The 15,887-nt window shown below is 42.4% G+C and overlaps 1 protein-coding gene across 2 annotated transcripts in view; it reads left to right on the forward strand.

The window, feature by feature from the left end:
• LOC137640214 (beta-1,3-glucosyltransferase) overlaps nucleotides 1-15,887 on the forward strand; it is a 288,282-nt gene that overhangs the window by 153,041 nt on the left and 119,354 nt on the right. For both annotated transcript variants that reach the window (XM_068372763.1, XM_068372762.1), the window contains exons 3-4: nucleotides 5,671-5,721; nucleotides 14,095-14,198. In XM_068372763.1, the coding sequence (XP_068228864.1) occupies nucleotides 5,671-5,721; nucleotides 14,095-14,198 (155 nt within the window). The remainder of the gene's footprint in view (nucleotides 1-5,670; nucleotides 5,722-14,094; nucleotides 14,199-15,887) is intronic.

The following is a 15,887-nucleotide window of genomic DNA, read 5'->3' on the forward strand; positions in this document are numbered from 1 at the left end:
TTCCAACAGAATGGACCCTCCACAAGGATGTATGCAAGAGACTTTGGGCCACCTGTGGCCAGCCAACCATAGATCTCTTCGCAACCTCGATGACCAAGAGGCTCCCAATATTTTGCTCACCAATCCCGGACCCAGCAGCAGTTCATATAGATGCCTTTCTACTAGATTGGTCACATCTAGATCTATATGCATTCCCTCCGTTCAAGATTGTCAACAAGGTACTGCAGAAGTTCGCCTCTCACGAAGGGACAAGGTTGACGCTAGTTGCTTCCCTCTGGCCCGCGAGAGAATGGCTCACCGAGGTACTTCGATGGCTAGTAGACGTTCCCAGAACACTTCCCCTAAGGGTGGACCTTCTACGTCAGCCACACTAAAGAAGGTACACCAAGGCCTCCACGCTCTTCGTCTGACTGCCTTCAGACTATCGAAAGACTCTCGAGAGCTAGAGGCTTTTCGAAGGAGGCAACCAGAGCGATTGCTAGAGCAAGGAGAACATCCACCCTTAGAGTCTACCAATCGAAGTGGGAAATCTTCCGAAACTGGTGCAAGTCAGTATCCGTATCCTCGACCAGTACCTCTGTAACTCAAATAGCTGACTTTCTCTTATATCTGAGGAAAGAACGATCTCTTTCAGCTCCCACTATCAAGGGTTACAGAAGCATGTTGGCATCAGTCTTCCGTCACAGAGGCTTAGATCTTTCCAACAATAAAGATCTACAGGACCTCCTTAAGTCTTTTGAGACCTCGAAGGAGCGTCGTTTGGTTACACCTGGTTGGAATTTAGACGTGGTACTAAGATTCCTTATGTCAGACAGGTTCGAACCGCTACAATCAGCCTCCCTGAAAGATCTCACCTTTAAGACTCTTTTCCTGATATGCTTAGCCACAGCTAAAAGAGTCAGTGAGATTCATGCCTTCAGCAAGAACATCGGATTCTCATCCGAAACGGCTACATGTTCTACAACTTGGTTTTCTAGCCAAACACGAGCTGCCTTCTCGGCCTTGGCCAATATCGTTCGATATTCCAAACTTATCGTATGGTTGGAAATGAACTAGAAAGAGTCTTATGTCCTGTAAGAGCTCTTAAGTTCTATTTAAAAACCTTTACGAGGCCCGTCTGAAGCTTTATGGTGTTCAGTTAAGAATCCATCTTTGCCTATGTCAAAGAATGCTTTATCCTATTTTATCAGACTGTTAATACGAGAAGCTCATTCCCATCTGAATGAGGAAGACCAAGCTTTGTTGAAGGTAAGGACACACGAAGTTAGAGCTGTCGCAACTTCCGTGGCCTTTAAACAAAATAGATCTCTGCAAAGTATAATCGACGCAACCTATTGGAAAAGCAAATCAGTGTTCGCGTCTTTTTATCTTAAGAATGTCCAGTCTCTTTACGAGAACTGCTACACTCTGGGACCATTCGTAGCAACGAGTGCAGTAGTGGGTGAGGGCTCAACCACTACAATTCCCTAATTCCATAACCTTTTTAATCTTTCTCTTGAAATGTTTTATTATTGTTTTTGGGTTGTCCGGAAGGCTAAGAAGCCTTTCGCATCCTACTTGATTTGGCGGGTGGTCAAAGTCATTTCTTGAGAAGCGCCTAGATTAGAGGTTTTGATGAGGTCCTGTTGTATGGGTTGCAACCCTTGATACTTCAGATCCTAGGGGTCGCTCAGCATCCTAAGAGGATCGCGAGGCTCCGTAAGGAAGACGTACTTAAAAAGGCAGAGTAATTGTTCAAGTCGACTTCCTTACCAGGTACTTATTTATTTTATGTTTGTTATTTGTAATAACTGCTAAAATGAAATACAAAATACTTAGCTCATAATAATGTAAACATGTAATGCTGGTCTCTACCCACCCCCCTGGGTGTGAATCAGCTATATGATCACCGGCTAAGTTTAATATTGAAAAATGTTATTTTTATTAATAAAATAAATTTTTGAATATACTTACCCGGTGATCATATATTAAAGGACCCTCCCTTCCTCCCCAATAGAGACCCAGTGGACCGAGGAGAAAATTGGTTCTTTGTTTACTTGGAGTACTAAGTACCTGCTCGACAGATGGCGCTGTTGATGTACACCCCCACCTGCATAGCGATCGCTGGCGTATTTTGACCGTAGGTTTTTCTGTCGAGCAACAGAGTTGCAGCTATATGATCACCGGGTAAGTATATTCAAAAATTTATTTTATTAATAAAAATAACATATTTATATATATGTATATATATATATATATATATATATATATATATATATATATATATATATATATATTTATATATATATATATAGTATATATATAATATATATATATATGTATATATATATAGATATATATATATATATATATATATATATATATATATATATATATATATATATATATATATATATATATATATATATATATATATATATATATATATATATATATATATATATATATATATTTAATATATATATATATATATATATATATATATATATATATATATATATATATTTAATATATATATATTTAATATATATATATATATATATATATATATATATATATATATATATATATATATATATATACACATACATACATACATACATACATACATATATATACACACATATATATATATATATATATATATATATATATATATATATATATATATATATATATATATATATATATATATATATATTGTATATATATATATATATATATATATATATATATATATATATATATATATATATATATATATATATATATATATATATATATATATATATATATATATATATATATATATATATATATAAATATATATTATTGTCACGTGGCGTTGGTTAATTACATAACAATACATGATAGTAGGCGGTGAATTAGACGATTGTTACATCCTTAGAGGATTTATTATCCAAGTTAATTTTCACAACAAAAATGAGCATAAATCTTCTTCAAAGCGAGTGAAATAGAACTTCAAATCTTGATATTACATAACAGAAAAATTACAAGTTTCTTCCTGGCTCTTGAACAATTTAATCAGTCAAATACAATGGAATTAACTTTTAACTAATACAATAATTACACACTGGGAGAGCAGACACTCTGGGAGACATTTACCTGATTCAGATTATAATAACTAAGAGAAACTATTGGACGTCTTATGGCATATGGACGTCCACATGGCAGGTGGGCCTAGTGAGGGTTGCCCACTCACGAGTAGGACTCGAATTGCCTTCGACCCACATAATCTGGGCGTTCTTATTTCCCCTACATTGCTGGGGGTTTTGAGGGCTTGTCTCGCTTAAGGGTAGCAGTGGCAGGTGATGTAACCGCACCAGACTGGTTCTCACTCTGCGTCCCCTCTCTCCGGTGTACCTGTTGACATGGAAACAGATACAGTACACGTGTGCTTAGGTCATCACAAACCAAGCAATAATGAAAGCAGCTCGAACTGATTCCCCCATAGCTCGGCAATATCCGCCCTACTTCCTGCTCATTTACTTTACTCTTTAGCCTTTGTTTAAAAGCATTCATTTGTCCATGCCAATATATATATGTATATGTAGGAAGTAAAATGTACATAACACTAATGTGATTGCAATATGAAGAAAGCAAAATGAGAGAGAGATGTATATATATATGAAGTGAAACGTACATAACACTAATGTGATTGCTAAACGTGATTGCAATATGAAGGAAACAAAATGTACATAACATTAATGTGATTGCAAACAATTCCTGTAAACTGAGAACTAAAACTATAAAAAAGGGAAGTACCCCTATCTTCCTTCCAAGAAATAAGCATAAATTAAAAGGTTAAGCTTTAAATATCAAACCCCACTCGGACAAAAACACAGGCTAAATCAGTTAATCCACAGGTCAGATTGTTCTTCGTGTCTTCAATGGGTGGTCTTAAAGGTATGATGTCCGAAATATTTTTATGCAAATACAGTGCATTGTGAAGAGAACTTCTCTCACCTGCTACTTTTGTTTGGTTTGACTTAATTCAATTTTATAAATACAATTTTAAAATTATCATGTAAGGTTAGTTCTGAATTTTATTGCTGTGTTAGGTAAGGCTAGAATATCCAATTAAGTATAATCAAACTTCTGTACTGTACCTAGTTCATGAAGAAAATTGCTCATTCAAAGGCTGTTGCTGTAGGGTGTTACCAGTATGAAAACCTTTTGTTTCATGGCAACTCTTGTATGATGAATCTTCGTACCTACTGTTCTGTTAAAATATCTGTTTTGATTTGACTTCAAGTGGAAATTGGATTATACAGTTAGCTCTGAAATCATTGATTTCTTAATATTTTTGGTTACTATATTTACTGAAATTGATATTTAAGAAATCTGAATAGGAAATATAAGCTTTTTCTTTTCCATTTCCTGCTAATTTATCATGATTCAGTAACAGATGCGAATGTTGTTAGAGGTATTATTTCTGATAAAATAATCATAGACATTTTTAATTAGAATTCCAAAAAAATCTTTAGATTTAGTGATTCTTCAAATGATATGTGGGCTACACGACTTTACGGTCAGTGTAGATTTTTCACACTGATGATGCTAAGAACAATTATAGTAATGTAGAGTAATTTTTTTTATTAGTTTTGTTGAAGTAGTGCTGTATGTGTACTTGATAACATTTGCAGTTAACTGTATGTAAAGTACTATACAGTGTTGGTTTGTCAAGAAACATTTAATAGAATACATTGCATTTATTGTTTTTTATTTCTTATACTTTCCCAAATATTCTCACTTAAAGTTTCTTCCTCGTGGTTGTTGAGGGTTTGGGATTCTTCCTGTTATGATTTTTGATAATTTCCTTGTTTCTCTAAAATGAAAACTTTTAATTAAAAATACTTTTGCTTTTGTCTCAATTGGAATTATAGTTGATACAGAACTTACCAAAAAGATGATGAACATCATCATATAAAGGATGATGTGTTGTGACATTTTGACAAACTTTTGAGTATTTTTGAAACTACTAAAAGAGTAGCGCAACTATAGTAATTTCTCTAAACGGTTCAAAGAGGTTCCAAGAACGAATAGAAAAGGTCCAATGCTTAGGCTACCTCAAAATCTTAGTTTAATATTTTAATTTATGTTGTTAACCCTGTGCACATACACAGCCTGTAAAACATTAAAAATAAGAAGTAAGTGTTTGTGAAATCTTTAGAGCCTACTCTATAATGAGAGGTTTCATGGCCTAGGCTATCTTAGATAGCCTAGGTTGCTTGCATAAGTATTGTGTGTGGTTATTTTAGTATGAAAATACAGTTTTAGGTTAATAATATGAAAACCCAAAGCATATAGATAGTAGACTTCAATTGATGAAAGTTTATAATAGCAAGTTTTGGTAATCAGGATTAAAATAAGCAAATTCTTATATATTTATATATTAGAATTGTTTTTATAATGTTGTTCTCTAATAACCAGTCTTCATCTGCAACTCAAGGCGATAGGATAGTAGAACAGTTCACCAATAATTACCCAGCGATACACTTATTTCACAAATGAAATTACTAAAGGGAACATTAAAATGCTTCCATCAAAATCATATGTTTACTAATAAGAGTGCTAATTGTTAAAATTTTTTTACTTGTTTGCATAAATACTAATGTAAAATAACTTTAATGATTATTTTTTTTTCAGTGGTTGTAGCAGTATGCCTTTTTCTAAGAGAAGCTGAAAGCCTGAGGAAAGGTAAGGCAATTTTTTTTTTTAGTGCAAGTTTACTTTTGACATCATATGTAAAGGGCTATGCGTATATTGCATAATATTTTTCAATATTAATCTTACCCGATGATCATGTAGCTGTCAACTCCGTTGCCCGACAGAAATCTAAGGTCGGGATACGCCAGCGATCGCTATACAGGTGGGGGTGTACACAACAGCGCCATCTGTGAGCAGGTACTCAAGTACTTCTTGTCAACAAGAACTCAATTTTTCCTCTGTCGTGCCGCCGGCAAGACCTACTTGGATACGCTGTTGATTCTGGAGTTGTTTTTCACGATTTTGGTGATGTATTCGCTCTAGATTTTAGCCTTCGCTATTCAGGAATCTTTATCATTAGCTTAGCAAGCTTTTTGATTTAATTTGGATTAATTGTTAATGAACTTTGCTAGATTTTGGAATTCCCCCTTGACTATTTCTACAATTCAAGATGTCTGACCAGTCTCAAGTCCCTAAGTACAGGCAGTGTAGTGTTAGGGCTTGTACTAGGCGTCTTCCGAAGGCCTCCATAGATCCTCACACCGTTTGTTCCAATTGTAGGGGTAAATCCTGTCAATTGGAAGATCGATGTGAGGAATGCGCTGGGCTTTCGGAATTCGATTTTAACGAATTCCTTAAAAATGCACGTAGGCTAGAGAAGGATAGGATCAGGAGGAGTTCTTCTCGCTCTTTTGATTTTTCCTCTCCCCATGCCCCTCAACCTATTCCTTCCCCTGTAGTGGTGACTCCCGACCCTGCTACTAGTGCTCAGCCCTCCATGGCGGATATGATGCGTGCCATTCAGGCTCTTGGTGACAGAGTGGAGTCATTGGCTAATGACCGTAATCAGCTTTTGGCAGATGTCAAAGAGCTGAAAGCGCAAAGTGCAGTGGGAAGTGTTGTGAGTGCAAGTGAAGTGAAAAGTGTCAGTGTCAGTGTTGCGCATGAGGGTACATCTGTTCGTGCCAGTCGTCCTCCCAGTCCGGGACCTCTTGCAAGCTCCCAAGCCCAGGGGAGAAGCAATGTCGAAGGACCAAAGGGTTCGGCAGGCCTTGATCAGCGTACGGATGTACCCTCAGTGGTTGCGGACGTATCTGTCAGAGATCGTCCCATCCACAAACAGACGAATGAGCCCTATCATTCCTCGTCTGTGGAAGAAGTTTCGAGGAAGAAACGTTGGACCAAGGTCTCACGACCTCTCAAGCGTAAGGTCCCTTCCGAGCGAGTCCAACGGCCCAGGTGTAGCCACTGGGTCAGTTCGGACTCGCCGCAGTCTTCCGAAGACTGCACACCTCCCAAGAGAGGTAGAGTGGTTCCGCAGCAGGCAACTACTCCGTCTGTTGCCGCACCAACCACGGTAGATCCTAGTGGTCCATGCTGCAGACTATGCAGTCTCAGCTTGCTTCCTTTATGCAGGAGTATCGTGCTGAGAAGGTTGACACGGCACCAGTTAACCTACAACCTGCCACGGTTGTGCGCTCAGCAGATACTGCGGCTGCCTGCTCCCACACTCCACCTGTGAGAGCTCCACCTCCGATGCGCAGTCCACCCTGCCAGACGCATGTTCATGCTGCACCCTCCGTTGACATGCGTGAGCTACCGCATCAGCAGTGGGAAGGTGCTGTAGAGCTGCCGTGTTTTGACACAATGCGGCATGCTCCGCAACCTATGCGGCATGCTCCGCATCCCTTACGGCATGCTCCGCAACCCACGGCAGTCCCTCCCACGCACCAGCACTCTGCTTTTGTTGTTGCCAGCTCGCAGACTGACCAGCAGCGGCATGATGTTGGATCCGCAGCAGCTACGCATGCACCCGTGCTGCCGGATTCAGCCGTTCAGCTTTCTGCTCCACCTTTGCCACTTCCTACTCAGCTTTCGGATGATGGAGTATCGGATGACGAAGCTGCACATTTGGACGAACCGCACTCCGACTTAGAAGGACCCAAGTCTACGCCTCCCTCCTTAGACTTTCGGAAAGTCCTTGCCTTGTTCAGGGACTTGTATCCGGAACAGTTTGTGTCTGCAACCCCTCGCTCTCCTCCCTCCGAGTTTGCTCTGGGCATGCAGTCAGCAGCTCCTGCCTTCACCAAGCTTGTCCTCGCACGCTCATCCAAGAGAGCTTTGAGGGTTATGGGAGAGTGGTTGCAGTCCAAGAAGCAACTGGGAAAGACTGCTTTCATCTTTCCGCCTACCAAGCTTGCTTCCAAATCTAGCGTCTGGTATGCCACGGGAGAGGAACCCGGCTTGGGAGTTCCTGCCTCTGCCCAGGGCGACTTCTCAAGTCTGGTTGACTCTCCCCGCAGGCTGGCTATGAGACGATCTAAGATTTGCTGGTCCTTTTCTGACATGGATCATCTGTTGAAGGGAGTCTTTCGTGCTTTTGAGATCTTCAACTTCCTCGATTGGTGCTTGGGAGCGTTAAGCAGAAAGACTTCCCCTTCGGATAAGGACTCTGCCATGCTTATCATGTCTAGCATGGACAAAGCCATTCGGGATGGGTCTGGTGAGCTTGCGGCTTCGTACGTGTCGGGAGTGCTTAAGAAGAGAGAACATCTTTGCTCCTTCTTGTCGTCTGGGATCACTCCTTGCCAGAAGTCGGAGTTGTTGTTTGCTCCTCTCTCCAAGTGTCTCTTTCCGGAGGAGCTGATCAAGGGGATGGCTGCCTCGTTGATCCAGAAGGATACCCATGACCTGATGGCATCTTCCGCACGTAAGGCTAAAGCTTTACCTTCCGTGCCTAGACCTTTCCGTTCTGCCGTAGTGGACACACCAGCAACTAGGTTCATCCCGCCCTTTCGTGGCAGAACCTCCAGCAGAGGAGGTACCCGTGCCGACAGTCACCGTGGCAAATCGAAGAAGGGTTCCAAGTCCGCAAAAGGCAGAATCTGACTGCCTTCCTCTCCAGACAGCAGTGGGAGCCAGGCTCAAGAACTTCTGGCAAGCTTGGGAGAGCAGAGGTGCAGACGCTCAGTCTGTGAAGTTGCTAAGGGAGGGGTACAGAATTCCGTTCTGCCGCAGTCCCCCTCTAGCAACGTCTCCCATCAACCTCTCTCCCAACTACAAGGAGAAGGACAAGAGGCTAGCGTTGCAACAAGAGGTGTCGCTCTTGCTACAAAAGGGAGCGGTAGTCATAGTCCGGGACCATCAATCCCCGGGCTTCTACAACCGCCTCTTCCTGGTAGCGAAGAAGACAGGAGGTTGGAGACCGGTGCTGGACGTCAGTGCTCTCAATGCTTTTGTCACAAAGCAGACGTTCACGATGGAGACGACGAAGTCGGTCCTAGCAGCGGTCAGGAAGGAAGACTGGATGGTCTCGTTAGACCTGAAAGACGCGTACTTTCATGTCCCCGTCCATCCAGACTCCCAACCTTTCCTAAGGTTCGTCTTTGGAAAGGTCGTGTACCAGTTCCAAGCCCTGTGCTTTGGCCTAAGCACGGCACCTCTTGTGTTTACCAAACTGATGAGGAATATTGCCAAATTCCTTCACTTGGCAGACATCAGAGCCTCCCTCTATTTGGACGACTGGCTTTTAAGAGCTCCGTCAAGTCGTCGCTGTCTGGAGAATCTCAGATGGACTATGGATCTGACCAAGGAATTGGGCCTCCTGGTCAATATAGAGAAGTCCCTACTCGTCCCATCCCAAACCATTGTCTATCTAGGTATGGAGATTCAGAGTCGAGCTTTTCGGGCTTTTCCGTCGGCCCCAAGGATCAGTCAAGCCCTAGAATGCATCCAGAGCATGCTGAGAAGGAACCGATGTTCAGTCAGGCAGTGGATGAGTCTAACAGGGACACTTTCATCGCTGGCCCAGTTCATCGAGTTAGGGAGACTCCACCTCCGCCCCCTTCAGTATCATCTAGCTGCTCACTGGAGAAAGGACATGACGCTAGAGGCGGTCTCAGTGCCTATTTCCGAAGAGATGAGGTCTACACTGACGTGGTGGAAGAACAGCATTCTTCTCAAGGAAGGTCTACCATTGGCTGTTCAGACCCCCGACCACCGTCTCTTCTCGGACGCATCGGACATGGGCTGGGGTGCGACACTGGACGGACAGGAATGCTCGGGCACGTGGAATCAGGAGCAAAGGACACTTCACATCAACTGCAAGGAGCTTTTGGCAGTTCATCTGGCCTTGATAACCTTCAAGTCCCTCCAGCTAAGCAAGGTGGTGGAGGTGAACTCCGACAACACCACAGCCTTGGCGTACATCTCCAAGCAAGGAGGGACTCATTCGAGGAAGTTGTTCGAGATCGCAAGGGACCTCCTCATTTGGTCAAAAGATCGAAAGATTTCGCTGGTAACGAGGTTCATTCAGGGCGACATGAATGTCATGGCAGATCGCCTCAGCCGGAAGGGTCAGGTCATCCCCACAGAGTGGACCCTTCACAAGAATGTTTGCAGCAGACTATGGACCCTGTGGGGTCAGCCCACCATAGATCTATTCGCTACCTCGATGACCAAGAGGCTCCCGATGTATTGTTCTCCGATTCCAGACCCAGCAGCAGTTCACGTGGATGCCTTTCTGCTGGATTGGTCCCATCTAGACCTGTATGCGTTCCCTCCGTTCAAGATTGTCAACAGGGTACTTCAGAAGTTCGCCTCTCACGAAGGGACACGGTTGACGTTGGTTGCTCCCCTCTGGCCCGCGAGAGAATGGTTCACCGAGGTACTGCAATGGCTAGTGGACGTTCCCAGGACTCTTCCTCTAAGAGTGGACCTTCTGCGTCAGCCTCACGTAAAGAAGGTACACCCAAGCCTCCACGCTCTTCGTCTGACTGCCTTCAGACTATCGAAAGACTCTCAAGAGCTAGAGGCTTTTCGAAGGAGGCAGCCAGAGCGATTGCCAGAGCAAGGAGGACATCCACTCTCAGAGTCTATCAGTCAAAATGGGAAGTCTTCCGAAGCTGGTGCAAGGCGAATGCAGTTTCCTCAACCAGTACCTCTGTAACGCAGATAGCTGACTTCCTGTTACATCTAAGGAATGTAAGATCCCTATCAGCTCCTACGATCAAGGGTTACAGAAGCATGTTGGCAGCGGTCTTCCGCCACAGAGGCTTAGATCTTTCCACCAACAGAGATCTACAGGACCTCCTTAGGTCTTTTGAGACCTCAAAGGAACGTCGATTGTCCACACCAGGCTGGAACCTAGACGTGGTTTTAAGGTTCCTGATGTCAGCAAGATTCGAACCGCTTCAATCAGCCTCTTTTAAGGATCTCACATTAAAGACTCTTTTCCTCGTTTGCTTAGCAACAGCTAAAAGAGTCAGTGAGATCCACGCCTTCAGCAGGAACATAGGTTTTACATCTGAAACGGCTACGTGTTCCTTGCAGCTCGGTTTTTTGGCTAAAAACGAGCTTCCTTCTCGTCCTTGGCCCAAGTCGTTCGAGATCCCAAGCCTGTCCAACTTGGTGGGGAACGAACTAGAGAGAGTACTTTGCCCAGTAAGAGCTCTTAAGTACTATTTAAGACGTACAAAGCCATTACGAGGACAATCAGAAGCTTTATGGTGTTCTATCAAGAAACCTGCTTTACCGATGTCTAAGAACGCAGTTTCTTACTACATCAGGCTTTTGATTAGAGAGGCCCATTCTCATCTGAAGGAAGAAGACCTTGCTTTGCTGAAGGTAAGGACACATGAAGTTAGGGCTGTCGCGACTTCAGTGGCCTTCAAACAGAACCGTTCTCTGCAGAGTGTTATGGATGCAACCTATTGGAGAAGCAAGTCAGTGTTCGCATCATTTTACCTCAAAGATGTCCAGTCTCTTTACGAGAACTGCTACACCCTGGGACCATTCGTAGCAGCGAGTGCAGTAGTAGGTGAGGGCTCAACCACTACATTCCCATAATCCCATAACCTTTTTTAATTTTTCTCTTGAAATGCTTTTTATTGTTGTTTTTGGGTTGTACGGAAGGCTAAGAAGCCTTCCGCATCCTGGTTGATTTGGCGGGTGGTCAAATTCTTTCTTGAGAAGCGCCTAGATTAGAGGTTGTGATGAGGTCCTTTAGTATGGGTTGCAGCCCTTCATACTTCAGCACCTAGGAGTCGCTCAGCATCCTAAGAGGATCGCTAGGCTCAGTAAGGAAGACGTACTTAAAAAAGGCAGAGTAATGGTTCAAGTCGACTTCCTTACCAGGTACTTATTTATTTTATGTTTGTTATTTTGAATAACTGCTAAAATGAAATACGGGATACTTAGCTTCTAATGTTAACATGTATGCTGGTCTCCACCCACCACCCTGGGTGTGAATCAGCTACATGATCATCGGGTAAGATTAATATTGAAAAATGTTATTTTCCTTAGTAAAATAAATTTTTGAATATACTTACCCGATGATCATGAATTTAAGGACCCTCCCTTCCTCCCCATAGAGAACCAGTGGACCGAGGAGAAAATTGAGTTCTTGTTGACAAGAAGTACTTGAGTACCTGCTCACAGATGGCGCTGTTGTGTACACCCCCACCTGTATAGCGATCGCTGGCGTATCCCGACCTTAGATTTCTGTCGGGCAACGGAGTTGACAGCTACATGATCATCGGGTAAGTATATTCAAAAATTTATTTTACTAAGGAAAATAACATTTTCTTATGTTATTCATATTTGACTCCTCAGAAGGAGGCTAAGTAAGGTGCTATATTGAATGGAAGAATTTTTTATATTATTATTTTTTAATTAGGTTTTCTGTGTACTGGCTTATATGTTTGATGATTTGCCCTTGTTTACAAATGACAAGGTTAATACTGAAGAAAGGCCAGTTTGAGAAGTCATAGAAAACCACTTTGTTCTTGATAGAGAAGCTGACTGGAGGTTATAGTCTAGCTATTGACCTCTAGTTATTGTGTCAATGTCTACCATCTATCTTGATGCTTTCTGTAGACCCTACGGATGTGTATTTTCAGTTACTTATCCATGAGCACTTGAGGAAATACCCAAAATATTACCTTGCATTGCCAATTTGTTGGCCTTCAAGTATGTAAATTCCTCTTTAATTCTTGTCAAAGAAATTTTAACTATTTATGAACAAGGTTACACCATTGATTGTTCTATAGAATGCTATAAAAGTGAAATAATCTCCTCAATAAACAGGAACTGTATTTAAATATTTCATTTTGTTTACGCTTGTTAAACTGAATGGAAAACTTTTCTTGCATTCAAGATAAAATCTTGAGAAGATAAGTTGTCTTAGTGAACAGTTAGAGACAACTTCAAGGGAAAAAAGTAAAACCTTACCGCAATTAACTTATTTGGATATCTTACCAAAATTAGTGTTCATATACAGTAGTATGTTATGCTTCTCTAGCAAGGAACTTATTCAGAAGACTTGTTAATGCATTTAGAAGCTGAGCAAAATGCATAAGGTTAAGATTCCAATTGAGTCAGGATCATTGCCAATCAAAACATGAATATTTAGCTTAATGAAGTTATACAGAAATAATCTTTATTGAATATTCACACAATAATCAAGGTATGGAAAAGGTTGGTCACATTCACCTCCTGCCTTGGAGCTCAAGTGGTCTGAAAAGCAGAAATGTTACGGAATTACCAAAGATAACGCAAGGAAAAGAAAATGGACCCGGTATGCAAAATTTTAGTTAGCCTAGTGTTCTCGGTCTTCTAGATTTACCCTGAATTAAATGTAAATGACACAAACAGGTACAGTATTGCTAAACATTAAATTACTTAATGTTTCTAATCTCTAATCAAAGCAGTCAACTAACAGCTTACATAACTTCAAAAGAATAGGGAATGTAAGTGAATAACCTTCATCCATACACATAAACACAACATTGTGGCCGCCATATGTTTGCGTACACAAAGCTAGAAAAAAATTGAATCTTGTAGTAATTTATTAGTTTAAAATTAACTACAGAAATTTAATTTTTAATGGCAAAATAAGGACCACTTCTTAGACACCAGCGACAAGATGAACGTAAAAGCATGAGGTAAATAGTTGTGTCATATATTAAGTTAGTTACCATGAATCTCCAGATGGGGTGATGGTTCTCAGAGTCAGGAATATTTTGCAGGAGGAGAGAACGGGGCATTCCTATTTTGGGGTAAACAACATCACAGCTTCCAGTAAAAGCAATATGTATATCAGGGTTAGTTTCATAAAGAAAATAATACAAATTACAGAAGAAATTTTGGATACAGTATTTTCAAACCCCTGGGAAAATGCAGTTGTATGATTTCATTAGTAGTAGAGATAATGTTTTGCTGTTTTAGAAGGAATATATAATAATTACACCTTCAAAATCAATGTTATGTATCCTGACTTAACCACTTACTATCTCTGACAACCTTTACCAAAATTTAGATTAACCATAGATGTTAATTTAAAGTTCCTTGTTCTTATTCTTCCAGATGGATATATTTTTGTTATCCTAAACCAACAACATCCTAGGCATTCTGCAGTGGCACAACAATTAGCTGATGATATTGCATATCAGTCAAAGGAACTATCTCTGGTAGGTAGCTCAGTCATTTTGGTTTGACTAATAGATAAAAAAGTGTGCTAGGAAAAAGCCAAGTGATTTAGAATACTCATAGCTAGGGCAAAGTGTCCCTAACAAACAATAGCCCGTCTCGATAATACGTCATTTTATATTCATACATTTATCCATCTAATATAAACACAGTTCTATCTAATTTGTATTTATTCCAGCACTATATACAAACCTTTTGCTCATTACATAGGAGTATTATTTTAGCAATAGCTGAAACCACTTGCTAAAATCAGCCCTAGTAAACAATTGTCACTTTTTATTTTGGCTCGGTAGTCTTCCTCTCCTGTCAAAACCTTTCAACTGGTTTACGATTAAAAGCAATTGGCCTAAAAGTTTAAAGGTGTTGGAGGGGAGCGGGGGAGCTCCTCGCTGGGGAACCAGGTCTCAAAGTCCTCTTCTGTCCTCGGGCGATCTGAAGGGCGTCTTTGGAGGTGCCCACCCGAGGGCGTCTGATGGCGGTGAGTCGTCCTTCTCGGCGGCACCCTCGGTTGCTGACGCACCTGAAAAACCTGCCCACGAGACGGGAGAAGAGACTGTTACCGTTTTTCCCCACATCGGATCGTCCGAAGAGACGGGACCTGCTTTCACCAGGGCTCCGTCCTCCGGATTCACACCTGCCCCTCCCTCAGGCCCCCCACTTGCCTGGACCGAAGACATAATCCCACTGTCCGGTAAATCAGACTCCTGGGGAAGGGCCACAGGCCGCTTCCCCGCAACAGACTTACCTCGACCCCTACTCTGGGTAGGGGAAGACGGCAGAGAGACACTGTCCGACGGGACGCCGGGCGAAGCGAAGGTGAAGAGACGCTGGACTTCCTAGGTGACCGACGAGTGGCCTTCTTCTTAGTGCCGTACCGCACCCATTGCACTTTATTCCAGGACTCGCACTCCGGACATGTGGCTGTAGGGGAACACACACTGCCCCCTACACGACGAACACAAGGAGTGCGGGTCAACTTCGGGCTTAGAGAGGAAAGCGCCACACGATTTTCCGGCCATAGGCCCAGGGCAACGACGGGGATGCTCCATAACGCACTAGTAATACACCGCGAGACACAGGAACACAGAGGGAAAGGATAGGGAAACACACAAAGGGACCACGTGGGGACCGCGTGAGACACAAAGGGTCGCACTGGTATAAGAGAGAGCGTCGGGGTGTTAACGCCGACGCGACCAGAAACTTACTGGAGAGCGAGACCTGAGCAAGCATGCTCTCTGACCCCGGGTCGTCTCTGGGCGCGTATCACTCCGCCAGAGATGCCCCGCATAGAAAACGGGAGTAGGGTAAACTACACAAAATTCTGGTCGGATGGGAGGAGATCCTAGATACTTCTCCTAAGAAAGTAGTTCGAGGTAAGTCGTCGTCGGCGCCCACTCGTGTCCGAGTATTGGGTTCTGTCGTTAGCCATCAGCCTCCTATCTAGAGATGAAGAGGGGTGGAGGAAACGACAGAATGCCAGTAGCTGGGTATATTGTTTTGGGTGGTCGTGGCTTTGCAACGGCCACGCACACACACTTGGCCCACACCGTTTTCACCGCGGCTCAAGACATATGAGACAGGCGGCTTCTACGATGTTGGTTGCATCGGGCTGCCGGGTTCTTGTTATGTCAAGGCCCGCCTTGTTGCCTGCCCGATAGGCATTGCCCTCT

The sequence above is a fragment of the Palaemon carinicauda genome, chromosome 4, assembly GCF_036898095.1.
Source record: "Palaemon carinicauda isolate YSFRI2023 chromosome 4, ASM3689809v2, whole genome shotgun sequence".
NCBI lineage: Eukaryota > Metazoa > Arthropoda > Malacostraca > Decapoda > Palaemonidae > Palaemon > Palaemon carinicauda.